This window comes from Marmota marmota, unplaced genomic scaffold, assembly GCF_001458135.2.
Source record: "Marmota marmota marmota unplaced genomic scaffold, marMar, whole genome shotgun sequence".
Taxonomy (NCBI): Eukaryota; Metazoa; Chordata; class Mammalia; order Rodentia; family Sciuridae; genus Marmota; species Marmota marmota.
Window position 1 is genome coordinate 29,185,281 of NW_026000229.1, and position 27,122 is coordinate 29,212,402.

The 27,122-nt window shown below is 35.7% G+C and overlaps 2 protein-coding genes across 4 annotated transcripts in view; one reads left to right on the plus strand and one right to left on the minus strand.

Annotated features, from left to right (window-relative positions):
• Nucleotides 1-22,787, plus strand: part of Usp50 (ubiquitin specific peptidase 50) — a 30,069-nt gene extending 7,282 nt beyond the window's left edge. The window contains exons 6-7 of the mRNA XM_015480672.2: nt 5,111-5,243; nt 21,666-22,787. Of these exons, the coding sequence (XP_015336158.1) occupies nt 5,111-5,243; nt 21,666-21,857 (325 nt within the window). The 3' untranslated portion in view covers nt 21,858-22,787. The remainder of the gene's footprint in view (nt 1-5,110; nt 5,244-21,665) is intronic.
• Nucleotides 22,788-22,864: 77 nt separating this feature from the next.
• Usp8 (ubiquitin specific peptidase 8) overlaps nt 22,865-27,122 on the minus strand; it is a 55,902-nt gene continuing 51,644 nt past the window's right edge. For all 3 annotated transcript variants that reach the window (XM_015480674.2, XM_048793510.1, XM_048793511.1), the window contains 4 exons: nt 26,574-26,810; nt 25,730-25,872; nt 23,938-24,070; nt 22,865-23,770 (listed from right to left, as the gene is read on the minus strand). In XM_015480674.2, the coding sequence (XP_015336160.1) occupies nt 23,585-23,770; nt 23,938-24,070; nt 25,730-25,872; nt 26,574-26,810 (699 nt within the window). In that variant the 3' untranslated portion in view covers nt 22,865-23,584. The remainder of the gene's footprint in view (nt 23,771-23,937; nt 24,071-25,729; nt 25,873-26,573; nt 26,811-27,122) is intronic.

Genomic DNA, 27,122 nt, shown 5'->3' on the forward strand with positions numbered 1-27,122 from the left:
TAACCCTAGTCAACTTCTGCTTCTATAACTTTGCCTTTTCTAGGTACCTCATATAAACAGTGTTTGTGTTTTTGTCTGGCATATTCACTTTGTGTAATGCTTTCAAGGTTTATCCGTATGGCAGCATGTACCAGAATCTCCTTCCGAGTATAATATTTATAATATAACATATTTACTATATTTACAATGTTATACTCAATTTCAATGCATATATATTCCATAGCTTGTTCATCTATCATGTGATGATGGACAGACATTTGAGTTGTTTCCACCTTTTAGCTTTTTTTTTGGTACTGGGGATTGAACCCAGGGGTATTCGACCACTGAACCACATCCCCAACCTTATTTTATTTGGAGACAGGATCTCACTGAGTTGCTTAGTGCCTTGCTGTTGCTGAGGCTGGCTTTGAACTAGCGATGCTCCTGTCTCAGCTTCCCAAAATGCTGGGATCACAGTCGTGCGCCACCACACCCAGATACTTTTAAGCTATTTTGAATTGCTACAATGAACACTGGTATAAAAAATATCTGTTTGACACCTCTTGATTAAATTATGGACTTGTCTAACTGTTGTAGTTCTGTCACTTTGGGGTTTTAAAAAATGAAGCTGCATTAATAAGAGTAGAAACATTTTAAAGCGATAAAAATCCTTGGTGAATTAAACCTTTTATCATTATGAATCTCTTTTGTCTGATTTCATGACTATCCAAACTTTGACTCATGCTTTTATTGTTTTTTATTTATTTTTTTTAGTTTTAGATGGACACAATATCCTCATTTTATTTATTTTTATGTGGTGCTGAGGTTCGAACCCAGGGCCTCACGTGTGTGCAAGGCAAATACTCCACCACTGAGCTACAACCCCAGATCTCATACTTTTATCTTATACCCAGAGCAAGAGAGAGAGAGAGAGAGAGAGAGAGAGAGAGAGAGAATTTTTTAATATTTATTTTTTAGTTTTCGGTGGACACAACATGTTTATTTTACTTGTATGTGGTGCTGAGGATTGAACCCAGCGCCCCACGCATGCCAGGCGAGCGTGCTACCACTTGAGCCACATCCCCAGCCCAACCCAGCTATTTTAGTTGTTTTACCTGGAAATTCACTCTAGTTATTTAGCCCATAATATTGCAAATACAGAATGCTGTTATTTATCAATTTGTTGATAAATGTGGTTTCTTGTATTAATTTTTATTGTTTTCCTGATTTCTTTCTAATCTTCTTTTTTTGATACTATCCTAATGAATGTCGTATTTTTGAAAAGCATCTGTTTGAGTCTTGCTCAGTTCCTATAGGTTTATGTCTAGGAGTGGAATTGATAGGTCCTATGATAACTGCCAAACTGTTTTCCACAGTGGCTGCACCAGCTTTCATTCCTTTGGCCATCTCCAGTGTTCCAATTTCTCTGCGTCCTCACCGTCATTTGTTACTTTCCATTTTGTTGTTGTTTTTAACAATGACCCTCATCTTAGTAGCTCATTGAACATTAGTGACTAATGCTGTTGACCATTTTTCATGTGCTTATTACCATTTGTTTATCTGTGAAGGGCATGTCTCTTCAAATGCCTTGATGTGGCAGATAAAAAAAAATGAAAAGGACACAAGAAGTCAAAAAAATTTTACAAGACATATGTTTTTGTCAATCTGGGGGCTATGCAATGATTGTCAAAATAGAATATATTTAGATCAGTGAAGATTCTAATCTAATTTGTCTAATTCAAATATCCAGTGAAATCTTCAGACAAACTTGGAATAGAAACTTTACAGAAAAACAGCAGAATAAGAGTGAACATAGTAGAATGAGGAATTTTCCAGGTAGAGAAGAAGAAGGGAATTCTACATGCAGATGCATGTTGGTCTGTCTGTTAGATAAATGTGAGGATGGAACAGAAAGGTGTGGTGATGAGGCAATGAGACAGGTGTTATCAGTTTTTTGTCTCTGGGACCAACATACAAACAAGAACAACTTAGAGGAGCAAAAGTTTACTTTGGGGCTCATGGCTTCAGTCTGTGTTTGGCTGATTTCCTGTGCTCTGGGCTTGAAGTGAGGCAGAGCATGGTGGCAGTCCATGACAGAGGAAAGCTGCTCACCTCATGGCAACCAGGAAGCAGAGTAAGAGCCTGGGGAGCCAAGTATGATCCTAGAGGTACTACACCAGTGATCAACTTCCTCTGGCCACACCTACCTGCCTATAGTTACCACCCAGTAGTTAATCAAATTATCAATCCACCTGGAGATGTGGTTCAGTGGTAGCACATTTACCTGGCATGTGTGAGGGTCTGGGTTCAATCCTCAGCACTGAGAAAAAAAAAAAAAATTACCAAGCTGAGGATGTGGCTCAGTGGTAAAATGCTTGCCTGGTATGCATGAAGCCCTGGGTTCAAATCCCCAAGCGCACCCCCCCCCAAATATATTATCAATCCAACAAGTGGATTAGGTTATAGCTCTCATGATGTAATAATTTTACCTCCTGAATTAACGCAATAAAGCATGTTGTCTGCTTTATCCATCAGAGTTCTTAGGATATTAACCAGTTTTAAATTCTCAGTCTGGCAATTCCAAATCCTGCCCCCTCCTCCTTTTTTTAGTTATAGTTGGACACAATACCTTTATTTATTTATTTTTTAAAATGTGGTGCTGAGGATCGAACCCAGGGCCTCACACACATCCTAGGCAAGAGCTCTACCGCTGAGCCCCAACCCCATACCGAACCCTGCCATTTCTGATTCTCATGTTCTTTAAAATGTGCTCTTTGACTCTGAGTATGACTTGTAATTTTTTTTCCTGATAGTCGATAGGATGTCCTGCACAAAAAGAACAGCTCTAAGTAGGTCTTTAGTAATGTGGTGGTGAGGTGTTGGGGAGGGGGAATCGTTCTTGTCCTGCGGTTAGGTCTTGGTTTTTTTAATGCATCTGTGTCTCTGGACTCAGTGCACCTCAGCTTTTTTCTTCTTCATTAGGGAAGAGCATGGTCAGTACAGGCTGAGTTGGGTATTCCCCTCCCCACAGCTCAGTTAGGTTGGTAAAAAACAGGCTATGCTCTAGTTAACTGGTTTCTCCTGTGAGAAGACCCTATTAAGATTAGAGTGTTCCTGGTATATTTCAAAATGGCTTCTTTGTGACTCTCCCCACCAGAGGCAGGAGGAAATTTTCCTCTGATATTTACTGTGAGAAATTTTGGGGGTGCCTGGAGGCAAAGCTCACACAAGTGTGGAGGACCTTTGACTGAGTCCTCTAGAGTTTAAGGCTCAGTCTTGTTTGCATGAGTCTCCAGCACTTCTCCAATCTCCAGTTTTCCTATCACAGACTGGTTCCCTCATGGTTTCTGCCCAGCAGTTTCTGCTCTGGTAAGTTGTGATTCTCTGTCTCTCTCTCCTGATTTTGGGGATATCAGTTTGTTCTCCCACATCACTTCTCTCATAGATCTAAGAAGAGTTGATTTTCAGTTTTTTTCTCTAACTTATTGTTAGAGAAGTGACTTTCAAGTTCCTTGTATGTGTAATCATAAAGTCTCCTCTTGTTTTGGTGTTTAAATTGTTCCAAATTGGCTTTTGGGAGCCCCCTCAAGCCTGGACCTAAGACCCCCTTAGTTAATTTGTCTGTTTATGAAGCTATACTTACTTAAAATGTATCCTTTTTAAGTGTACAGTATCTATGAATTTTGACAAATGTTTAGATACTCTACTGCCTCAACCAACATATAGACTAATTCCATTACCCCAAGAAGTTTTCTGATGGTTTTTTTCCACCACCCACTTCTCCCACCCTAAAATCCTGGAAACTGCTGATCTGATTTCCATCTCTGCAGTTTTACCTTCTTCAGAAAAGTCATATTCTGTGTAACCTTTTCAGTCTGGCTTCTTTCATGTAGCATAATGCTTTTGAGCTTAGCCCATGTTGTTGCATGTTTTAGTAGATCGTTCTTAGTGCTGTGTATTGTTAGTTTTTTAAAAAAATATTTAATTGTTGTCAATGAATGTTTATTTTGTTTATTTATATACGTTGCTGAGAATTGAACCTGGTGCCTTACACATGCTGGGCTAGCACTCTACCACTGAGCTACAACCTAGTCCCTACTGTTACTTTTTATGGGAGGAAAAAAAAAAACAGCTATTTATCCATTAACCAGCTGGTGGACTTTTGAGTTATTTCCAGTTTTTGGCAAATATGAATAAAGCTGCTATTTATGCTTTATGATTTACATAAATCTATGCTTTATGATTTACATAAATCTTCATTTCTCTTGAAATGGTATCTACTCATGAGATTCCTGGGTCATATGGTATTGCCTTACTTTTTCTGAACAAGGTTTCTTGCTTTCTGACACAAGAAGACTCAGCCTTATCTAATAATCCCCTCACTTCTGGCCTTAATCAGTCATTTTTATGAAATGTACATGATTATTTTCTTTATAAAGCTCTTGAGTGATTCTGATATGAGCCCAGCTTTGGAAACTTCTAATCTATATACCAGTACAGAATGTGAAAGATTTTCACCACATTTTCTTATTGAAACATTATATTAGGACCTCAGAGGTTGAAATCAGGACACTGGCAAGACAACCTGTGCTGAAATCAAGATAGGGAAAAGACGAGCCCCTGGGTTAGCATGACTCACATCTGCTGGGGCAAAGTTCTCAGGAGGTTTCCAGTGGGATTTCCCCTCCCTATGCTGAATCTGCTTTTGGTCCTTTTCCCCCACTAGATTCAGTTTAGCTTGAATATACACTGCTTCCCCTCTGGATCCAACTCCTGGATCACACCAGTCTCACTTTTGGTGAGGCTTGTGGATGTGGTGTTTCCAAATACATTTAGATAAGAAAGAAGAAATTTATGTACAGGTCTGTACTAGCTAATTTGTCTTTATTTAACATTTATTTTTTAGGTGTAGATGGACACAACACAATGCCTTTATTTTTATGTGGTGCTGAGGATCGAACCCAGGTCCCGCCCGTGCTAGGCGAGCACTCCACCGCTGAGCCACAATCCCAGCCCCACCAGCTAATCTTTCTAATAAATTACTTTTAACTGTTTTTGGAATTTGTCAAGATAGAGTTCATTAATGTGTGCCTCACAAACTTTATACTTAATATACTTTTTATTTCTCCAGGTTTGACATCCAGGGTACACTGAAAAGAAAACTGAGAACAGATATTCATTACCCACTCACTAACTTGGACCTCACTCCTTACATTTGTCCAGTTTTCCGGAAGCATCCCAAATACAACCTCTGTGCAGTGGTGGTGAGTAAAATACCTTGTACTTTCCCCACATTTGTCCTTTGAAGCTATAGTAGTAATGTGTGCCTGGCTTGCTGAACAAGAGCTTGTCTATAACATAATTTTAAAGAAAATTCTGGATTATCTGCTTGAATTCCTACTCTTTCTCTCTCTCTCTGACTTCTCCTATACCATCCTTTTAAAAACAAATTATGGAGCGAGGGAACTTTCTGCTTTGACATAGAATAGTAGTGAAAGAATGAAACGACCCACCCACAGCCTTTCTGCTTTCTCTCCACTCAGGGCTATTTTGATGGAGGGACATTTGCAAATTGTGCTCCTAGAGGCCACAGATCTCAGTTCCAATAGTGTTAGGTTGCATAATCATGAGCCACTCAGTGGCCAAAGCCACTAATAGTCACAGACTCAATGCCTATATGCAGCCTGACGTAGGAAATCCCCAGGGGGTCCTTTGGGCTCTATGTCAATCGTGATCTGTGAGGAGTCCCTGAAGGAAAGAAAGCCTGAGAATAATTCAGATCAAATCACCAGAACCTCTCACTTCAACCAGCCCCAGGTAGCATACTGTTCTCTGGGCTTCTGTTCTGGATCATGATATCAAAGATCTGTTTCAGAATATAGTCATATTAGTCATGTTCCAGACTGGACCTGAAGGTCCAATTGCATGTGTATCAGAGGGGTTTGGCCCCTGCCAGAGCAGTGTGCTCCACCAGGCTTCTGATATACTGAAGGCCCATTGCCTCTTCACCTTATTGTTGAACTAACATATTCTAAAACGATAATCTTGCTGGTCTTCCTCATTAACATTGTTGTAGGGACAGATGAGGCAAGGCACCAAAGACAGCAGGAAACAGTTTTATTTGGCTGCAGCCAGGTTCAGAGGGCACAGCTTCTGTTGTAATCAATCCCCTGAACCCCGAGTTCAGGCAGTTTCAGAAATTTATACCAGCATATAAGGGAAGGGGCTCAGAAGTTAACAGTCAGCAGAAGTTCACATAAAAGCAGCTTTTTCTTTCACTGTTTTGGGAAAGTTAACCCTTCAAGGGCAGTACCTGAGAAGGGGAGAGCTTCTTCCCCTTTTTCTTTCCTCCCCCTGCCAGCTGTTACCATGGAGCCCAATTGGTAACTTCTCTTATCTTAGAAATGTAGACATCTTTTTGAGTTCCAGCTCAAGGCCAGAGGCTTTGTTTACACATTTCTACAAACTACTATACTGGATACGTGTTTGTGAAAAACTAGTAAGGGGGTGTCCAGCACCTGGAGTGCGGATTTCTTCCCGGACAGTGGCCAAGTAAAACAGGGCAACATGAAAATTGGAAGTTTATCTACATTAAACTCTTTTGTAGAGATTTTTTTTTTCTGACAGTCCCAAAATCATCCATGGTGAAGATTTCTGAAGAAGCCCAGTTAAGACTTTTTTTTTTTGTGGAGAAAGGGGGTACCACTACAACATCTCTCAGAACCATACCTCCAAACTTTTTTAAATGATCACTTTATCGTTTTCACTTAAATGCTTGACATTCTCCTTCTTTCCAATTTATCCTGTCCCCAACTGGTTTTTCTTTCTTCACTCTATTTGGGAATCTACAGTGACATCTCTCTCTCTGTCATATCAAATGTAGACACTAATGTGAATTTCAAAATAGTACAGGAACTTCCCTCCCCTAGATTTTACTATTTTAACTTCTCATAAAGTGTTTCTCTTTTAAGAAAATTTAAGTGATAAAAAGCTAGAATTCATATTTAAAATCTAGGTACATTGTGAAAAGATACACATTTATATAAAGAATCTCCCAAGCCTTTAATAAATTCTGAATCTATTTAGTATTTAAGTTATTTTTAGTTAAGTGAAGGGCTAAAATGTATATCTTTGGAAAAGATATACATTTAGAATTCATGGCAAAATGATGATCCAGAGAGATAAGAACTAAACATCATTGACATTAAGGTGCACGGAGATAGGAAAAGTCCCTCTAGGGCTTTGCTACTGCAGGTGTGGTGCCCAGGATCCCTAGAGCATCAGTTCCCCTGTTAGAAATCAAGACTCTTGGGCCCCACCCCAGACATTCTGACTCAGAGCATGCATTTTAGCAAGATTTTGGTGTAATTTGTGTGCAGATTGAAATATGATATTCATTTAGACCAGAAGGGAAGGATACCTCCTCATCTTCCTTAGAGAAGAGATTTATGCAGCTTTTACTGAAGTCTTGAAGATTTTACTGCTTTAAAAGGAAGATACTTTATCTGCCAGGGTATTTATTCAATTTGCTTTACAGACACTTGCTATGTACCAGGCACTGTTCCTTTAATCTTCATCATAGCCCTGTGAGGACGGGCACCATTATTATCATCCCCATTTTACAGTCTGGCTGTAGGCACACAAAGGTTAATAATTTACCCCAAATCATACTGCCTACAAAGATCAGAGACAAGATCTGAACAAGGAGGCTGGCTCCAAACAGTCCTGCTCTCAGCTCCACATCCTGTTACCTCTGGCTCTGAAACATGTCTCTATAGGAAGCCCAGAGGAAGCTTCTACCCTGCTCCTTGTACTTTCCCTGCATTTGTCCTTTGAAGCAATAGTAGTAATGTGTGCCTGGCTTGCTGAACAAGAGCCTGTCCATATATGTTAGGAAGAATATCTTTTTTCCTTATATATGATGTTCCTTCAAATATTTGAAAATAGCAATCATACTCACAGTATTTAGTTCCTTCAACCATCCTCAAATGATTGGTTTCCAGAAAGACTATTTTAAAACTTATAAAACATTTCAGGCACAGAAAACTAAATAGAATAAGTACTCAAATTACTCTCAACCTACATTAAAAAACAACATATCGTAGGTAGAATCAGTCTCACGTATATATTTTATTTTATTTTTTAGTTATAGATGGACACAATACCTTTATTTTTATGTGTTGCTGAGGAGCGAACCCAGTGCCTCACATGTGAGAAGCTCTACCATTGAGCTACAACCCCGTTCCTCATGTATATCTTTAATGATCCCACTCCCCTGGCCTCTCTGATGTTACCATTATGTGAACTCCATGTGTATTTTTTCCATGTATTCTTTCATACTTCTTTGCACATGTATGCAGCTGTACTCATCAAGTTGTATTGTTTGTATGCTTTCTGTGTCTGCTATATTGTATGTACTGTTCTATATGTATGCAATGTGGAATGTTAAATTGAGTTGATTAACATTGTTTCTTTTTTTTGTGATAGACATTTGTCATTTACTCTCACCTATTTTCAAATATATTATACATTATTGATTATAGTCACCAGTTGTACAACAGGTCTCAAAAACTTATCCTGTCTAGCTAAACTTTTGTGTCTTTGACCAACAACTTTCCATTACCTGTTGTTTTCCTTTCAGCCTCTAGTAACCAACATTCTACTGTCTTCTTCAATGAGTTTGACTTTTTTTAAGATTCCAGATGTAAGTGAGATCATGTGGTGGTGTTAATTTTTTTTGTACCTGGCTTATTTTACTTAGCACAGTATCCTCAAACTTTATCCATCATTGCAAATGGAAGAATTTCTTCCTTTTTAAAGGTCCAGATAGTATTCCATTGTGTATATATACTACATTTTCTTTATACATTCATCAACTGATGGACATGTAGGGTGATTAAGTATGTGCCTTGGCAGTTGTGAATAGTGCTGTGATGAATGTGGACCTGGGGATATCACTTCCTATTAATTTAATTTCCTTAGGATACATATCCATAAGTGGGATTGCTGGGTTATACGGTGGTTCTATTTTTTATTTTTTTGAGGAAAATTTAAATCATTTTCCATAATGGAAATACTAATTTACATTCCCACCAATTGTATATAAGAGTTCCCTTCTCTGCATATCCTAGCACTTGTTATCTTTCATCTTTTTTTTTTAAATTGATGTACACAATGATGCGATTCACTTAGGTTTTTTCATATATGTGCATAGAAAAATTATGTCAGATTTATTCCACTGTCTTTCCTATTCCTATCCCCCCTCCCTTCCCTTCATTCCCTTTTGTATAATCTAGTAAACTTTTCTCCTCCCCCCTCCTTTATTGTGATTTAGCTTCCACATATCAACAAAAACATTCAACCTTTGATTTTTGGGGGGATTGGCCTATTTCATTTAGCATGATAGTCTCCACATCCATCCATCCATTTACTAGCAAATGTCATAAAGTCTTTCTTTTTTATGGCTGAATAATATCTCATTGTTTATATACACCATAATTTCTTTATCCATTCATTGTTCATGGGTATATAGGTTGGTTCCATAGCTTAGCTATTGTGAATTGAGCTGCTGTAAACATTGATGTGGCTGCATCCCTGTAGTATGTTGATTTTTAACTCCTTTGGATATATGCCAAGGTGTGGGATAACTGGGTCAAATGGTGGTTCCATTCCTAGTTTTTTGAGGAATCTCCATGCTGCTTTCCAGACTGGTTGCAACAATTTTCAGTCCCACCAATAATTTTTGCATACCCTTTTCCCCAAATCCTTGCCAACATTGTTGCTTGTATTCTTGATAGTTGTCATTCTGACTGGAGTGAGATAAAAATCTCAAGTGTAGTTTTGGTTTGCATTCTCTAATTGCTAAAGATGTTTTCATACATTTGTTGATCATCTGTATTTCTTCTTTTAAGAAGGGTCTGTTCATTTCCTTTGTCTACTTATTGATTGGGTTATTTACTTTTTTGGTGTTAAGTTTCTTGTGTTCTTTGTATATCCTGGAAATTAATGCCCTATCTGAGGTGCAGGTGGTAAAGATTTTCTCCCATTCTGTAGACTCTCTCTAAATACTCTTAATTGTTTCCTTTGCTGTCAAGAAGCTTTTTAGTTAGGTAAAATCCCATTTATTGATTCTTGATTTTACTTCTGGCACTTTTAGGAGTCTTAAGAAAGTCAGTTCCTGACCCAATATATTTAAGTGCTGAGCCTACATTTTATTCTAGTATATTCAGGATTTCTGTTCTAATCCCTAGGTCTTTGATCCACTTTGAGTTAATTTTTGTGCAGGGTGAGAGATATGGGTTAACTTTCATTCTATTACATATGGCTTTCCAGTTTTCCCAGCACCATTTGTTAAAGAAGCTATCTTTTCTCCAATGAATGTTTTTGGTGCCTTTGTCTAGTATAAGAAAACTGTATTTATGTGGATTTGTCTCTGTGTCTTCTATTTTGAACCACTGGTCTTCACGTCTGTTTTGGTGCCAATACAATGCTGTTTTTGTTACTATAGCTTTGTAGTATAATTTAAGGTGTGGTATTTTGATGACTCCTGCTTCGCTTTTCTTGTTGAGGATTGCTTTGGCTATTTCTGAGCCTCTTATTTTCCAAATTAATTTCATGACTGCTTTTTCTGTTTCTATGAAGAATGTCATTGGAATTTTGATGGGAATTGCATTGAATCTCTAAATAGTGCTTTTGGTAGTGTGGCCATTTTGACTATCTTAATTCTGCCTATCCAAGATCATGGGAGTTCATTCCATCTTCTAAAGGCCTCCTTGATTTCTTTCTTTAGTGTTCTATAGTTTTTACTGTAGAGATCCTTCACCTCTATTGTTAGGTTGGTTCCTAAGTATTTTATTTTTTTGTGGCTATTTTGAATGGAATGGTTTTCCTCATTTTCAGTTGATTCATCACTGATGTATAGGAACACAATTGATTTATGGGTGTTGATTTTGAATCCCGCTACTTTGCTGTATTTGTTTATGAGTTCAAGAAGTTTTCTGGTGGAGTGTTTTTGGTTTTCTAAATATAGAATCATGTCATCAGCAAATAGGGATAGTTTGAATTCTTCTTTTCCTATATGTATCCTTTTCATTTATTTCTTTTGTCTAATTGATCTGACTAGAGTTTCCAGGACTATGTTGAATAGAAGTGGTGATAGAAGGCATCCTGGAAAGAAAATGATTTGCCAGTAATATTAAGAATTTTTGCATCTATGTTCATCAGGAATATTGGTCTGAAATTTTCTTTCCTTGATGTGTCTTTGTCTGGTTTTGGTATTACGGTGAGACTAGCTTCATAGAAGGAGCTTGGGAAGGGTTGCCTCCTTTTCTATTTCATGGAATAATGTGAGGAGGATTAGTGTTAGTTCTTCTTTGATGGTCTGGGAGAACTCAGCTGAGAATCCATCTGGTTCTGGGCTTTTCTTTGTTGGTAAGCTTTTGATGGCATTTTCAATTTCATTGCTTGAATTTTTTAAATATTTGTTTTAGTTGTAGGTGGACACAATAAGTTTTTAATGTGGTGCCAAGGATCGAACCCAGAGCCTCACATGTGCTAGGTGAGAGCTTTACCACTGAGCCACATTCCCGGCCCCTCATTGCTTGAAATTTATCTGTTTAAATTTTCTATGTCCTTCTGCTTCAATTTGGGTAGGTCACATGTCTCTAGAAATTTGTCAATGTCTTTAAGATTTTCTATTTTACTAGAGTATAGATTTTCAAAATTGGTTCTTATTATCATTATCATCTGTATTTCAGTAGTGTCTATTGTGATTTCATTTTTCATAGTAAATTTTAGTAATTTGAGTTTTTTCCCTCTCTTTCTCTTTGTTAGCTTGGCTAAGGGTTTATCAATTTCATTGATTTTTTTCCCCCCCAAAGAATCAACTTTTTGTTTTGTCGATTTTTGGGTTGTTTCTTTTATTTCAATTTCATTTACTTCATCTTTGATTTTAATTATTTCCTGTATTCTACAGTTTTTGTTATTAATTTGTCCTTCTCTTTCTAGGGTTTTGAGATGTAATGTCAGGTTATTTATTTTTTGACTTTTTATTCTTTTAATAAATGAGCTTAATGCAATGAACTTTCCTCTTAGCACTGCCTTCATAATGTCCCAGAAATTTTGATATATTGTATTGCTATTCACATTTACCTATAAGTATTTTTTATTTCAGCCCTGATTTCTGCTATCCATTTACCTTTCAATAGCATATTATTTAGTCTCCCAATGTTAGAGTAGTTTCTATTTTTTATTTTACCATTTATTTCTAATTTCATTCCAATATGATCTGATAGGATGCAAGGCATTATCTCTATTTTTTTTTTTTGTATTTGCTCACAGTTGCTTGGTGGCCTAAGATATGGTTTATTTTAGAGAAGGATCCATGTGCTGCTGAGGAGAAAGTGTATTCAGTCCTTGATGGATAAAATATTCTATATATGTATATTATTTAAATTGTTGTATCTTTTAGTTCTATAAATACTTTGTGGGTTTTTTTTGTTTGTTTGTTTGGAGGATCTATCCAGTGGTGAGAGAAGTATGTTAAAGTATTATTGTGTTGCGGTTTATTTGCTTCTTGAAATTGATAAGGGTTTGTTTGATGTACGTAAATGCTTGATATCTTGGGGAATAAATATTATGTCTGGTTGGTGTATAAATTCCCTGAAGCAGTATGAAATGTCCTTCTTTGTCCCTTCTGATTAACTTTGGCTTAAAGTCCACTTTTTCTGATATGAGGATAGAAATCCCTGCTTGTTTACAAGATCTATGTGGATGATGTTTTTTTCTCATTCTTTTACCGTCATTCTGTGGATGTCTTTGTGTATGAGTTCACTCTTTTGGAGGCAGCATATTGTTGGGTCTTGTTTTTTAATCCAATCCCAGGCTATGTCTTTTGATTGATGAATTTAGGCCATTTACATTCAATGTTTTTATTGAGATATGATTTTTATTCCCTTTCATTTTGATTTATTTCTGGTTTTAATTTGAATTAGTTTCTCTGTTGATAGTGTAATTCTTCCCTTTTATGGTTTTCACTTTTATTTTTCATTTCTTCTTCATGAAATATCTTATTATGTTTTGTAGTGCAGGCTTTCTGGTTGTGAATTTTTTAACTTTTGTTTATCATGGAAGGTAATCTTGTAGACAAAATTTCTGGAGGAAGGATTTAGGCTTAGGTGGGTTCTAGGCTCTTTGCTGAATGCCAGTAGGTCTGGAGATTTTAAATCAGCACACCTTCAGGGCCCAGTAATTGCTGGTCCATGCTGGAAGACTATACCCCAGGGATCTCCCCTGGGTTCCACTCGTGTGGTGGAGGAGCAAATTCTTTGTCCCCTATGTCACTTGCAGTCCCCACGTTTCCTGGTCTTGGGTTCAGTCTCTAAACTCAATCTCTCCTGTCCCTGCCCTTTCAAATTTCTGAATTTCTGACCAGACACCTCTCTCCCAGCTGGTCCTGTAAGCAGCCAGATTGGAGAGGGAGGGTTAGAGCTGGGTGGAGCTCCATGACAAGTTGTCCCCAGTGTAAACCTCTCTCCACATTTGATTTTCTCCTGGTTGCTTAGGCACACTTTATGTTGTGCAGTGTGTTTACTGTGCCTGTATTATGGGCCCAATTTGGGTTTGCCAGGAATGGGCTCCCTCAGCTGCTGACCCCCATTCTGCAGCTGCAAAATGGTTCCTTCCTTCGTTTTCCACACTCCACCTGGAGAGATGGCAGCTTCTTTCCCACACAAGGATATTGTGTAGTGCACCTTTCAGTTTAGTTGGACAATGTCCTTGATCTCTAAATGCCCTATACCCAGACATGCCTCAGGCCTCCTAAAAATGCAGGTTCCTTTATTTCCTTTACTGAAAGAACTATACAAGGAACATTTATACATATTTCACCTAGAGTCAATAATTAAAATTATATCGTTGTGTACACTTTAATATATTTATGCTCTCTGTGTGGAGGTATATCACACACACATTTTTTAGTTACTTATTTGTATACTAGTTGCATTTATCATGACACTCCATCCAAAAATATATCAACATATATCTTTAAATCACATTCTTACACATGCTTACAATACTAGTATTATACATAAGAAAATTTAAAACTCTATCACTTAAAAACTCATAGATCTGTTTTCTAATGTCAACTGTCCCAAAGTTTTGGGTTTTTTTAAGGATCAGAATTTATTCAGAATTCATAAACTATATTTGATTGTTAAACAGTCACTTTTGACAAAGAGAATTTTTAATTTAATTTAGTTGAAACACCAAATTTTTCCAATTAAGTCTTTTCTGTCTCGTTTAAGAAATCCTAACCACACCCAGCATGTTGGTATATGCCTGACATCCCAGCAACACAGAAGGCTTAGGCAGGAGGATGGCAAATGTGAGGCCAGATTCAATAATGGAAAACTTAGTAAGACTCTGTCTGAAAGTAAAATAAATAAATAAATAAATAAACAAACAAACAAATAAAAATAAAAAGGGCTGGGGATATGTCTCAGTGGTATAGTGCTTGCCTAGCATGTGTAAAGCTCCTAGGTTCAATCTCCAATACCATAAAAAGGAAAAAAAAAAAAAAAAGAATCTTTTCCAATCCTGCATTTATGTAAATATTTATATATCTTCTGAAGAAAATTGTTGTTTTGTACTTTTAATAGTATGGTATGATGTAGAAACTCAATTTTACTTTTTTCCATATGAATAACGGATGTCTTAACATTCTGTTTTTCTCAGTAATAATTTATAAAGTTGCTTATCCTGTGGTGTGTGTCCTTTGGTCAGTTCATTCGTGTTTGGGCTAATTGCATACTATCTTAATTACTATAGCTGTAAAATAAATCTTGATCTCTGGCAGGGCAAGACCCATCATTATTCCCATAAGTCAAGAGCATCACAATTTTCTTCTTATTCTTCAGGAAGTGTGTTGACTATTCTTGGATCTTGTCAATTTCCTTAAAAACAAACAAAACCAAGCCTACTGTATTTTGTTTGCACTGATTAGTGAGAGTTAGTTTGGTTCTCTGTCCCTGGAACAATGATACATCTCTCCATTTATTTAGGGTTTGCTTTAGTGTATCATTCCATAATATTTTGTAATTTCCTCCAGAGGTCTTGCATATCTTTTCTTACAGTTTACTCCTAAATGCCCTACTTTTGCTGATTTTGTTCCTATAATAAATGTAAATTTTTTAAATTGTTATGGCTGGTGCATCCAAATGGTCATTTTACCATACCTAGTCACCTAACTCAATTTTCATTTTTACCAATTTGTTTACAAATTTTGTAAATGCTAGTTTTGCGTTTTCCTTTCCAATTATTTTATCTATTATTCCTTTATCCTATGTTACTGCTGTGTCTAGGACCTCCAGTGTATGATGAATATAAGATAGTGATAGTAAGCATCTTCTTGTTCTTTTAAGTGGAATCATCAAAAATGATGTTATAAGTTTTTAGTAGCTTCACATTTCCTTCTGTGCAGGTTTTAGATTTGTGTTTGTGAAGGGGTAGAATTTTATTAGATTTTTTTCTCCATAATAACTGAGCTGTTATGGCTTCCCAGAACCACAATACTGTCAATTACATTTATGTACTTTCTAATATTACTGTCTTTGCATTACTGGGAAAAATATAATTTGATTGTTATTATCTTGGGTAACATTTTACTGTATTTGTCTTACTACATTTTAAGTCATCTTTTTTTTCAATGAGAGTGATCTGTGCTTTTCTTAATATTGTCTTTGTCTAGTTTGGGTATCAGGGTTATATTGATTTCATTAAGTGAGCTGAGGAGCTTTTCCCCCTTTTATATGGAAGTGTGTGTAAATCTATAATGAAAAGTTTCTCAGGATTTGACAGAACTCACCTGTAAACCCATCTGGGCCTGGTGTTACTTTTGAAAAGGGAAGATTTTTACCTATTGATTGAATTTCTTTTAATGTTTGAGTCTATTCAAATTTTGTCTTTTTTCTTTGTTTTTGCTAAGTATTTTCTGAATATTTATCTATTTCATCTAAGTTAAATTCACTGACTTAAAATTTCATGGTATTAAAAATATATTGTGCTGGGTATGATGATACACACCTGTAATCCCAGCAATTTGGGAGGCTGAGGCAGGAAAATTGTAAATTCATGGCCATCCTTGGCAACTTAGTAAAACACTGTTTCAAGATAAAATAAAAAGAGCTGGGGTACATAGTCCAGTGGAAAACCTTCCTTTGTTCAATCCCTAGTAACACACACGCAAAACAGAAAGATTTTAACTTGTATTGCATCTGTAGCTGTAATATCTTTTACTATTTCTATTACTTATCATTGCCTTTTTTCTCTTCTCTTGATCAGTTTTATTATTGATGTCCAAATTAAGTCTTCTCAAAAGACTAACTTTTGCCTTTCTGATCCTCCTTATTATATCTTTTGTTTTTTACTTTATCATTCTTTCTCTTTCCATTTTTTTTGGGGGGGTGTATATTCTCTCATGTTTTAATGGTTAAAGTTGGATACTTATTTCATTAACATTTAGTCTGTTCTTTTTGTTAATATTTTTATTTTTTAGTTGTAGTTGGACACAAATACCTTTATTTTATTTATTTATTTTTATGTGGTGCTGAGGAACCCAGGGCCCCACACATGTTATGCAAGTGCTCTACCCTGAGCCATAACCCCAGCCCCTAGTCTGTTCTTTTAAATATAAGCATTTAAAACTACAAATGTCTACAGATAACCACTTTTACTGCCTACCATCTTTTTTTATTATAGCACATCTCAAACATACAAAATAGATGGAAAAGTGTAATAAACACCCATGCAATCATCAACCAGTATCAACATTATCAACTGATCTATAACACTGACCTAACTCCCTTCCTCACACCATATTATTTTAAAGATATTCTCAGTAATTTCCAAAAATATGGGGTCTTGGGTCATTTTTATAACTGACTGCTAAATTTTTTTATTGTGTTCAAAGACTATTGTCTGTATGAAACTTTTATATTTGTTGAGACTTATATGTTTTTACTTGAGAAGCCAGTCTTTAAGTGAAACACGTATTGTTCAAAGCTATAACTATACTATTTTTGTTTGACAGTTCAAAGAAATGTGCTGAAATATTCCATTATGCTGGTAAACTTCTCAAGATTTCCTTACAGTTGTCTCTTTCTCTTTTAAAACAAATCTATTTTATTAGGTGCATAAAAGTTAAGAATTATAACCTTTTGGTGATCTAGAACTTTTTTCATTATAAAGTAACTCTAGTGCTTTTTGGCTTAAAATCCATTTTAGTTGATAATTATATGGCTACTATAAATATAGCTAACCCTCTTTCTTTCAGTAGTATATTTACTACATCTTTTTTCCATCCCTTTATTATAGTTATTAATGTTTTCTTTTTCTTTTTTAGAGTATATGTAATATTTATTATATAAATATCATTTACTTTATTTTTTAGATTTATTTATTCTAATGAGGTATATATGACAGCAAAATGCATTTTGATTCATGGTACACAATTGCACAACTTTTCATTTCTTTGGTTGTACACAATGTAGTATTGTACCATATGTGCACTCATACATGTACCTAGGGTAATGATGTCCATCTCATTCCACCATCTTTCCTACCCCATGCCTCCTCTCCTCTCTCCCTCCCCTTTGTCCAATCAAAGTTCCTCCATTCTTCCCATGCTCTCCCATTATGGATCAGCATTTTTAAAAAAAATATTTATTTTTTAGGTGTAGTTGGACACAACACAATGCCTTTATTTTTATGTGGTGCTGAGGATCAAACCTGGGTCCTGCCCATGCTAGGCGAGCGCTCTACCGCTGAGCCACAATCCCAGTCCCTGGATCAGCATTTTTATATATATATTTAAATTTTTTGATTCTGGGGTTCAAACCCAGAGGCACTCTACCATAAGCCACATCCCCGTCTTTTTTATTTTTTGAGACAAGGTCTTGCTAAGTTGCTGAGGTTGGCGTTGAACTTGTGATCCTCCTGCCTCAGCCTCCTGAGTGACTGGAATTACAGGTCATCCCTTTAAATTTAGCCTTTTCTGAGTTATAAATATTATAAAGTATATAGAACTTAAGTTTTAAAACCTAGTCAGTGGTCTGCTTAGTTTATTTCCATATATTTCAACTAGTGATAAAGTTGGGTTGGTTTTAGTCATCTTTTGTGCTTTATTTCTAGTTATTTCCTCATATTTTTTGGCTGCTACTAAGTTGATAAAGCTTTCTTTAGACTATTTTTCCTCTACAACTTTGGAAGTTACACATTTTGATTCTTTAGCAATTACCCTAGAAGCTATGGATTCCATACTTAAAGCTTAAAGTTAACCAAGGTCTTTTATTCCTCCCAAACAAATGGAAGGATCTGAGAACATTTTTGTAATTCTGGTCACTGAACACTATTATTGTTTTCTAGCATTTTAGTTTTTTTTTTATGCCTCCAAGGAGACATTATTTATCCAGTTCATGTTGGTTTGTATTTGCCAGTAGTGTTATTAGTCTTTTTTGCTAATCATTCCTCTTATTTTTCCCCCTTTATTCAATTTTGTTTATATATGTGGCACATATTTTAGCAGACTTTTCAGTGAGGCTCTTTTATCCTTTTATATCAAGTCTTTGAAAAAGCCTTTAGTTTACTTTTCATTGCTGAATAATTCAATTAGAAATCTAGCTCTGAAATAAGTTAATTTTCCTTCATCATTTTGAAGCTATTTTGTTTTTTTGGTTTCTCTGGCTGCCAAAGAACTTCTACCAGCAATATGTCATTTTTGGGTGTGAGTAACCTGTCTTTTCTTTCTGGTTGCTTTTAAGGTTTTTCTCCTTGCCTCGATCTGCAGTATTATTTATCTCTGGCTCATTACACTTCCTCAATTTGAAAATTAATGTCTTTTGTTAATAGTTTTTAGCTATCATCACTTTTAATATTGCCTTGTTCCTATATTCTGCCTTTCCCTCCTAGACATTTTATTACAAATAACTTTTTTCATCCATTTTGCCATGCTTTTTTTCCCCATTTAAAAAATTTTGTTCTAATTAATTATACATAATGCCATGCTTCTTAACCCATATTTTCCTATCATTACTCCATGCATGGTCATTTTCACAGCTTAATTTTTGTATGTATTCATTCTCTCCTTTTTTTTCTCTTTTCCCTCCTGCAAATACTGGGTTTTGAACCCAGAGGCACTCTACCACTGAGCTAAATCCCTAGTTCCACTTCACTTTGTTTTGAGACAGTCTTTTACTAAACTGCACCGCCAACCTTGAACTTGCCATCTTCCTGCCTCAGCCTTCCAAGTTGCTGGAATTACATGTGTATCACCATGCATGGCCTGTCCACTATTTTATTTTTTGAGAGACATTTAGCCACTGAGCTACATCCTCAGCCCTTCTTATTTTTTTGAGACAGGGTCTCACCGAGTTGCTTAGTGCCTCGCCAAGTTGCTGAGGCCGGCTTTGAACTCATGAAGCTCCTCAGCCTCCCAAGCTGCTGGGATTACAGGTGTGCACCATTGTGCCAGGCCTGTCCACTAATTTTTAAGTATTTTAATTTTGTTTCTGAAAGTTGTTTAGCTTTTTAAAGTTAATTTCCTTCTCTTAAATGTCTTTAATAATATTAAAATATATTTATTTATAGTCTTCATTTTGATAATCTATTATCTAAAGTCCTTTGGGGTTTTAATCTAGATATTTGTTGCCTTCTGACTTATTCATAGTGAACTGTTTCCTTGTATGTTCCATTATTTGAACTGTGAGCTCAACTTCATTGGGTTTTGTTTTCCTTTGTGGTTTTCTATATTGGTATCTTAGTTAGCCTGAGTTAAGATCCATCAGTCTGGAAATATTTTCCAGGTTAAGCACCCGAGAAATACTTTTCATTTTAAATGTCAGGATTCCCAGACAGTACAGGTAATGTAAATTTGAATTCCAAACTGGTAAGAAGGTAAGTCTATGGTAATAAATTCTCAGGAATGACTTATATTATCTGTACCCAGACTCCAAGCTAACAGAAGCATTAGAAGGTTGATCCCCACCCACAAGTTTATCCTTTCATTGAAGGTAAATCTCTCTCTCTGGCTTTGTGTATAGATATCAAGCCAACTTCTCACCTGGCAAGGGCCTAAGACATTACCTCTAAATTTCCTGAATGGCCATCTAACCCCAGAGACCAGGAACTGTCTTTATTTTCAGGCAGTCACAGGCACAAGGCATCATGCTACTTTGTAATTTTTTGTTTTTGGCTCCTGGGAATTACCCTCACTATACTATCTTTCAAGTCAGCTATACTTTTCAAAGGGTATCTACTTTTTTTTTTTTTTTTTTTTCAATCCAGCATCCTTTACAAGTTTTGGAATAGGCTTTTTGGACTAGCTGTCTGACTTAAGTAAGTGCTAGAAATGGAAGTCAAGAAAGATAGTTTACCTTCTCCCATCACGTTGAACTTAAAAGGACCAGGACCAGAAAGATGTTGTAACTGTCAGTTGAGGGATGTTTCTATGTAAGGGGAAAGGTGCAGAAGAGGAAGGTCTAAAGAGACATGAATTTAAGTACCTCTTCTGAGCTAGTTCTATAATACGTATCTGACAATAGTTATACAAGACTAATAGTCTAATGTTCATGTTACAAGATGCAGAATTAAAGCTCAGCAAGGTTAAATAATTATTCTAAGGTCTCTGTATAATATTATCCCTGAATTCACATTTGGAATTGGCTACAAAAATCCATTTTTTTCTATGTTGGGGTTGGCAAACTTACTCTGTAAAAGGCTCTAGATACTATTAACATTTTAGGCCTTACACATCATATGGTTTCTGTTCCAGCAATTCAAATTTACTATTGTAGCATTAAAGGAGCCACTGTAAAACAAACAAATGAGCATGGCTGTGTTCCCATAAAACTTTATTTAAGAACACTGAAATTTCAATTTCATGTAATTTTCAAATGTGACAAAATATTGTTATTTGGACTTATTTTAACCATATAAAAATATACAATCTATTCTTAATTCATGGGTGATGTGAGAACAGGCATCTCGCTAGGTGTGGCCACGGGCAGTGGTTTGCCAATCCCTGTTCTACATCATACTATGTTCTTGGAAGTAAGGTTATTCAGTGTATTTGTTTCATGTAATCCTCTGCTGGCTTAAGAAAGACATGGATAATAAGGATGGGACAGGTTCTTTTTTGCACCCTAAGTGATAGAGGTGGTTGTTTCATGCACATCTCCCTCAAATTGTGCTGTGATAATAAGCAGTTGCTTATATGTCTGATTCCAATGTTATATGTCTTTATGTTTGAGCCTGTCCTTAAACTATAAGTTCATTTAGTAAAAATTACCTTGTCACTTACTTTAAAAACTTCCTTTAATGTTCAAAGTACATTGTGTTAACTGATAAATAATATGTATCAACTGATACATATTGATCAAATGTTCTCATACACTATTCTATTTCATTCACAGATTTTGTTAAAACAGTCACTGGGCACAACATGTAAGCAATTCCAGTGAAGTGAAAAACAATATAGCAGCAGTCACAGGCTGTGTGTATGACTTAACAAAATTATGTCCTTTTAATTAAGTATAAGGGACAATTTTAACAGTTTACTTGGCCCTATTGTTTTTGTTTTAGTAGTTAGAGCACTAGCAAGTCAATACTAAGTCTGACATTCCTTCCTTCCCTAGAACCACTTTGGTGATCTGGATGGTGGCCACTACACTGCTTTCTGCAAGAACTCAGTTACCCAGGCCTGGTATAGCTTTGATGACACAAGAGTCAGTGAGATTCCAGAAACTTCTGTTCAAACCGCTACAGCATATCTCCTGTTCTATAGCTGCCAGCCCTTTTCAAAACCAGTACAAAAATGCAAGAGCTAGGAAAATAATGTTTCCTGGAAAATGCAAAACAAGAAATCAGAAACTGGTAGTTAAGTTTTGCTTTGTCATTAAAACTACTACAACTAACGTAACTGCATCACTAACATTTTTCAGTCTTATCTGAAAAGTTATACACAAAAGATGGGTCCTGGTTCATTGAAAAAAAGCATTAAATGCTAATAGTGGAGAGCTTTAAAGCACTGCAGATTACATATTGAGTTCAGGTTTCAAAATTTGTTTATTACTGGGGATTTCTATCGTAAAATACCTCATAATTACATATATTCAGTAATTTTTTTTTCCAAAGATACTGCATGGAGCTAAACAAATAATTTTTGCTCATGACCAAGCTATGTGTAGCTCAATGGCTGAGCACTTGATAGCAGGTGTGAAACCTGGGTTCTATCCCTGGTACACACAATAAACTTTTGTGTTTCTATTCTAATGGCTCTGAGCTAAAACACATGATGGTAAAATATTTAATTGACATAATAATTTAGTCAAAAATCTGTAAGTCTTCTCAACTAATTAAAGAATATGAAAAGTTGTCAATTTTATCACTGGAAACCCTTGCTTTCATCTTCTCCTTGAGAGCTAATGGTGACATTTTTTTCAAAAGCACTTTTAGAATCTTAGAAACTTTTCTATATGAAGTGCTTTTATTGACTTCATTTGTAGCAACTAAGTCCCTGAGATAAATGATGTCTAAGCTCCTTTATCATTTTTAATATATCACTCTGAAAAGATGTGGTTCATTATTGCAGTTTACTCTGCAATCAGGTCTGACTCCTACCTTTTCACTTTAATTCTACTCTTGATAGAATTCAACTCAGAGAATTCTTAAGTACTATCTGTAGCTCTGGTGCCATATTAAAGCAAGAAATCAGGACAAGTGAACTAAATTTAGAGTTAGTCTGGTAGGATGAGGGTGTGTGTGTGTGTAAAATCTATGTTTCTACTCTCCTATATTGATAACATTAAAGACAGAACACATAGAGGGTTTTCAATTATTTTTCTCAATAAGATTTTAATGTAGGTGTAAATGAAATTCTTATTTTAAAAAATTAAAGAAAGTTTCCATTTATTCTTTTAGAATAAAGATTTAGTGCACAAATACAGCCCAAAGCCAACAGAAAAATAGCTTTGCCCTGTCATTTCCCTAAGAAAGCACTGCTGTTACTCAGAATAGGCCAAAAAGAACAAAAAGAAGTAACAAATAAAAACAGCAATCTTCTGAGTTCTAGGGTTCACAAAAGGACCATGTTAAACTATGTACATTGATGTGCAAGTGTGCAATAAATATGTACATATACATTCCTATCTGCTTTACATCATCCTAGAGTACTCATAGTAGATCAAGCTGGGATTAGAAATGTGAAAAGGCCATAACAGTGAAAAGGAAAATGAAGGTTATAATGGTTTTCAGATCAGTACAATAATAATGCTTAGCTAGTTAAGTATTTTAACTTTGGAGCAGACTAAAAAAGTTGTTTTGAAATAAAGAGTACCTGGTAAGGGATGCTTACTGTGATACTTGTTAAATATTATTTGTCAGTTTTTTGATAATAGCACTGACCTGAATTATATAGTGCTAGTAACACAGCTCCCACTTTCCTAGAATTCCTCTAAATAACCAGCTGCAGCTAGCTATCCATTACCTTTGTAAGCATTTCAAAAGTTGTTGACTGAACCTTTTACAATTTAACTAACTCATAACCTATACCTCCTTATGTGGCTACATCAGTTGCTCGTGGTCCCAATGAAGTATAAAAGAGAATATAAGCTGCTGAAGACTTCACAGAAGAAACGGAGATATCAGAAACTTCATGATCATCAAATTTAAACCATCGCTGTCTTGCTGCATTTTTACAATAGGCAGTGTAGTGGCCTCCATCCAGCCCACCGTAGTGATTCTGTGCCAAACAAGACAGAGCATAAATGAAAATTGAATGGCTATTTAAAATGTCACTTGCAAATGTTTATGCTGTTCTTACTCTCCTATGAGGCAAGAGCCGCTTGAAACTCCTATTAATCTGCTTAAAGAAACAACAACAAGTTTTTAGTTTAAAAAGATACTTACTGAAACAGAAAACAAATTATATTTCTTCAAATTGTTCTTTGGACCAATAACATACTGTGACAAGTCAAGATTTTCTAAAGGGAAGTCCACAGATGTCTGTAATTTTTGCTTCCACCTGCCATCATAGGAAAAACTGCAGAACAAAACATTACAGGAATTACACTGCTAGAGAAAGACATCAGCATGAATCCTTACTCATTTAATATCCAGATTTTTACCCATGACCACAAAGTCCATTTCAAATATAAAGACTCAGGAGAGAAAGGACCTATTAAAAATATTTGTTTCATTTCCATTTTACTAATAAGGAAACTGAAGTTGCAGATATTAAATAACATGTCCAAAGTGACAGAATAACAGGTCCTCATTTCAATTCCTTGATCCACTGACTAGCTACAATTGTTATGTAAGTCCTCTACAGAGGACTGCATGCTCAGAACACTAATCACCACAAAAGCAGACAGGAAGATTGAGGAGAGCTGCTCTAGATTTAAACTTGTACTTTAGGGGACACTACAGTTACAAAGTGACTGTGGGCAGACTGGTGATTAAAATAATGACATTCCCATTATTCTTGCATACTCTGCTCTTTTTAAATACCCCAAGTACTGATGTTTTGGTTGGTGTAATATGGTTATTTTAGAATTAATTTTTTGTGGTGCTCAGAGCTTCATGTGTGCTAGGCAAGTGCTCTACCACTGAGCCATGTCCCGGCATTACTTTTTTATTCTTTTGGTTTCAGAGACTGAACCCAGGGGCACTTAGAAACCATTGACCCACATCCCCAGCCTGTTTTATGTTTTACTTTGGGACAAGGTCTTGCTAAGTCGCTAAGGGCCTCATTAAAGTGCTGAGGCTTGCTGTGAACTTGCAATCCTTGTGTTTCAGCCTCCTGAGTATCTGGGATTACAAGCATGTACCACTGGACCCGGCATTATTTTTTAAAAAGAAATTTCTGAACTGTATATACTTTTGAATACCCTCTAAGAATATCAGCACTCAAATATGTTCAGAACAAATCTGTAGTCATTTATAGAATGTTATACCTCTACAATCTTCAAGAAAAAGGGGCAGTGGACAAATTTTGTTAGAAAAACTGTACAAGAGAAATATGAACACATCAATCTTGAAATTAACATTAATAACTAAGAATCTTCAATACAGAAATGCTTTCTTTGAAACAAAAATTATTTTTCTCAATAAAAAGATGAAACATCCTTTAAAGTAGTTTTTCATAAAACCAGCTCAAAAGTTATCAAAAGACCAAGGAGTAAGAGCAAAAGATCTGGTATGTGTTTTTACATCTTTCACCATCATTCCCTCCACTGTTGAACCAGATCTTTTTCATTAGTTAGAAAGATTTGGACAAAACAGTCTACACTTAACATTACCAACATATTTCACTTTTAAAATTACACTTCTAAAAAAAAATCATGTTATTTCCTTTTTAAAAACATGATTCAATCTGTAAATGCTCACTGCTGGAATGTTAATTTTGACCTGCTAATTTGTGTTAGAAGTATACTGTATAACATGTATTTTTATACATTTTCACTTGATTTAACAATTTAGTTTCATTCATTTTTAAAAAGTGAAATCACATGGAACTACATGAAGTAACAATATTGTATTCTGGCCTCATTTCTACTTTATTACCCTAGATCTGCCCCAGCCAGACAACCTTCTTTTGGTATGTTTCCTTTGTAGCCAGTATAATAAGTGTAAATTACATAGGACTTTGAATTCCTTCATCTATGTTTTACTGAACAGATAGAAAAAATTTCCCTTTTACCGTTTCAGATGCACTAAAAGCACAGGTGGCAACTTCCAGATTTCTATCTTTTTTAGAGAATCCCGTCGAGCTCTGCAATGACTGCAGTAAAATCTGTTGTTATCTGTGAGTTTTTCTTCTTTGGAAAATAATCTAAGGCAATCCTAGTGAAAAAAACAAGTAGCAGATACTCAATAATTAATGTCTTCACATAGCACCAGAGAGCATCTCTTCACTAATTCATTCTGTAGGCCCCAGATACAATAATAACCTTGAACAAAATTCCAACCAAATTGGGTGAGGAACATACTCCAGTGAACAGAATCACAGCACAGTGAGGGCTATTTACGATGAAATGAAAAGTGCTGTGGGTCATGATGACAAACAGGAAGACCTTTAACCTGCACCTGATGGGCCAGGAAAGACTTGATTGGAGGATATGATGTTCTAGAGGAAGTTAAGACTAATAGTATCAACAAACTATTATATAAATCACACTGCTGTTGTGTGAAAACCAAAATATCTGATATTCCCATGTAAAGCACACACTCATAAAAAGTAGATCTAAGGTGAAGTCAATATACAATTTTCCAAATTAAAACTTCTAGAGCTGGGCATACAGGTAAAGCATGTGCTTAGCATGTTCAAGGCCTGGGTTTTATCTCCAGCAATGCAAAACAAAAACCCAAAACTTTAAAAATCATTATCAATTCTTAAAAAAGGTACCGTTAAAAAATGGAAATTTCTAATTCTTTCCATAAAATGTTTACAGAGATGATGGCCAGACATAAATCGCTAAAAAATGTACATCTCTATGTATATAAATGACATTTTTACCCAACAAATCATTTTCTCTCTTTCTTACCTGTAATGTACATTTACTTGTGGATGCTAGTGGTAGAGATAAATACATGAAGGCCTCAAATGTCCTAGATTTTTTGTGACAGGTGAGGCACTGTACTGTGGATTTGAACTGACCCTGAAAAAGTGCAACAATAATAGACTCATTGAGCTGCTTATGTTTCTGCCAAGCATGTTCTGCAGCTTTAAAGTCGTCGAGATGATCATTATTTTCTTCTTTATGTCTCTTCCGATTATCAGCCTGGAAACAAGATTATTTAGACTATTAGTACCTATAAGATTACATTTAAATATAAAATTGAAAGAATAAAGTTAAACAAAAACACTGCAGATTTAAAACATTTGTAGTTCTGGCAATTACAGCAAAAAGTAATTCCAGCTGCAATAAACCTACTTTATCATAAGTCTGGTTTTGAAAAGAGAAGATAACCCACATGTAGCTGGGAATCAGGGCTATAACTAGAGAAATGTAATTTCATTGTTCCAGCTTCATAAACAAGAACATACACAAATATATGTATATATATTCAAACACATGTGTATGTGTGCACTG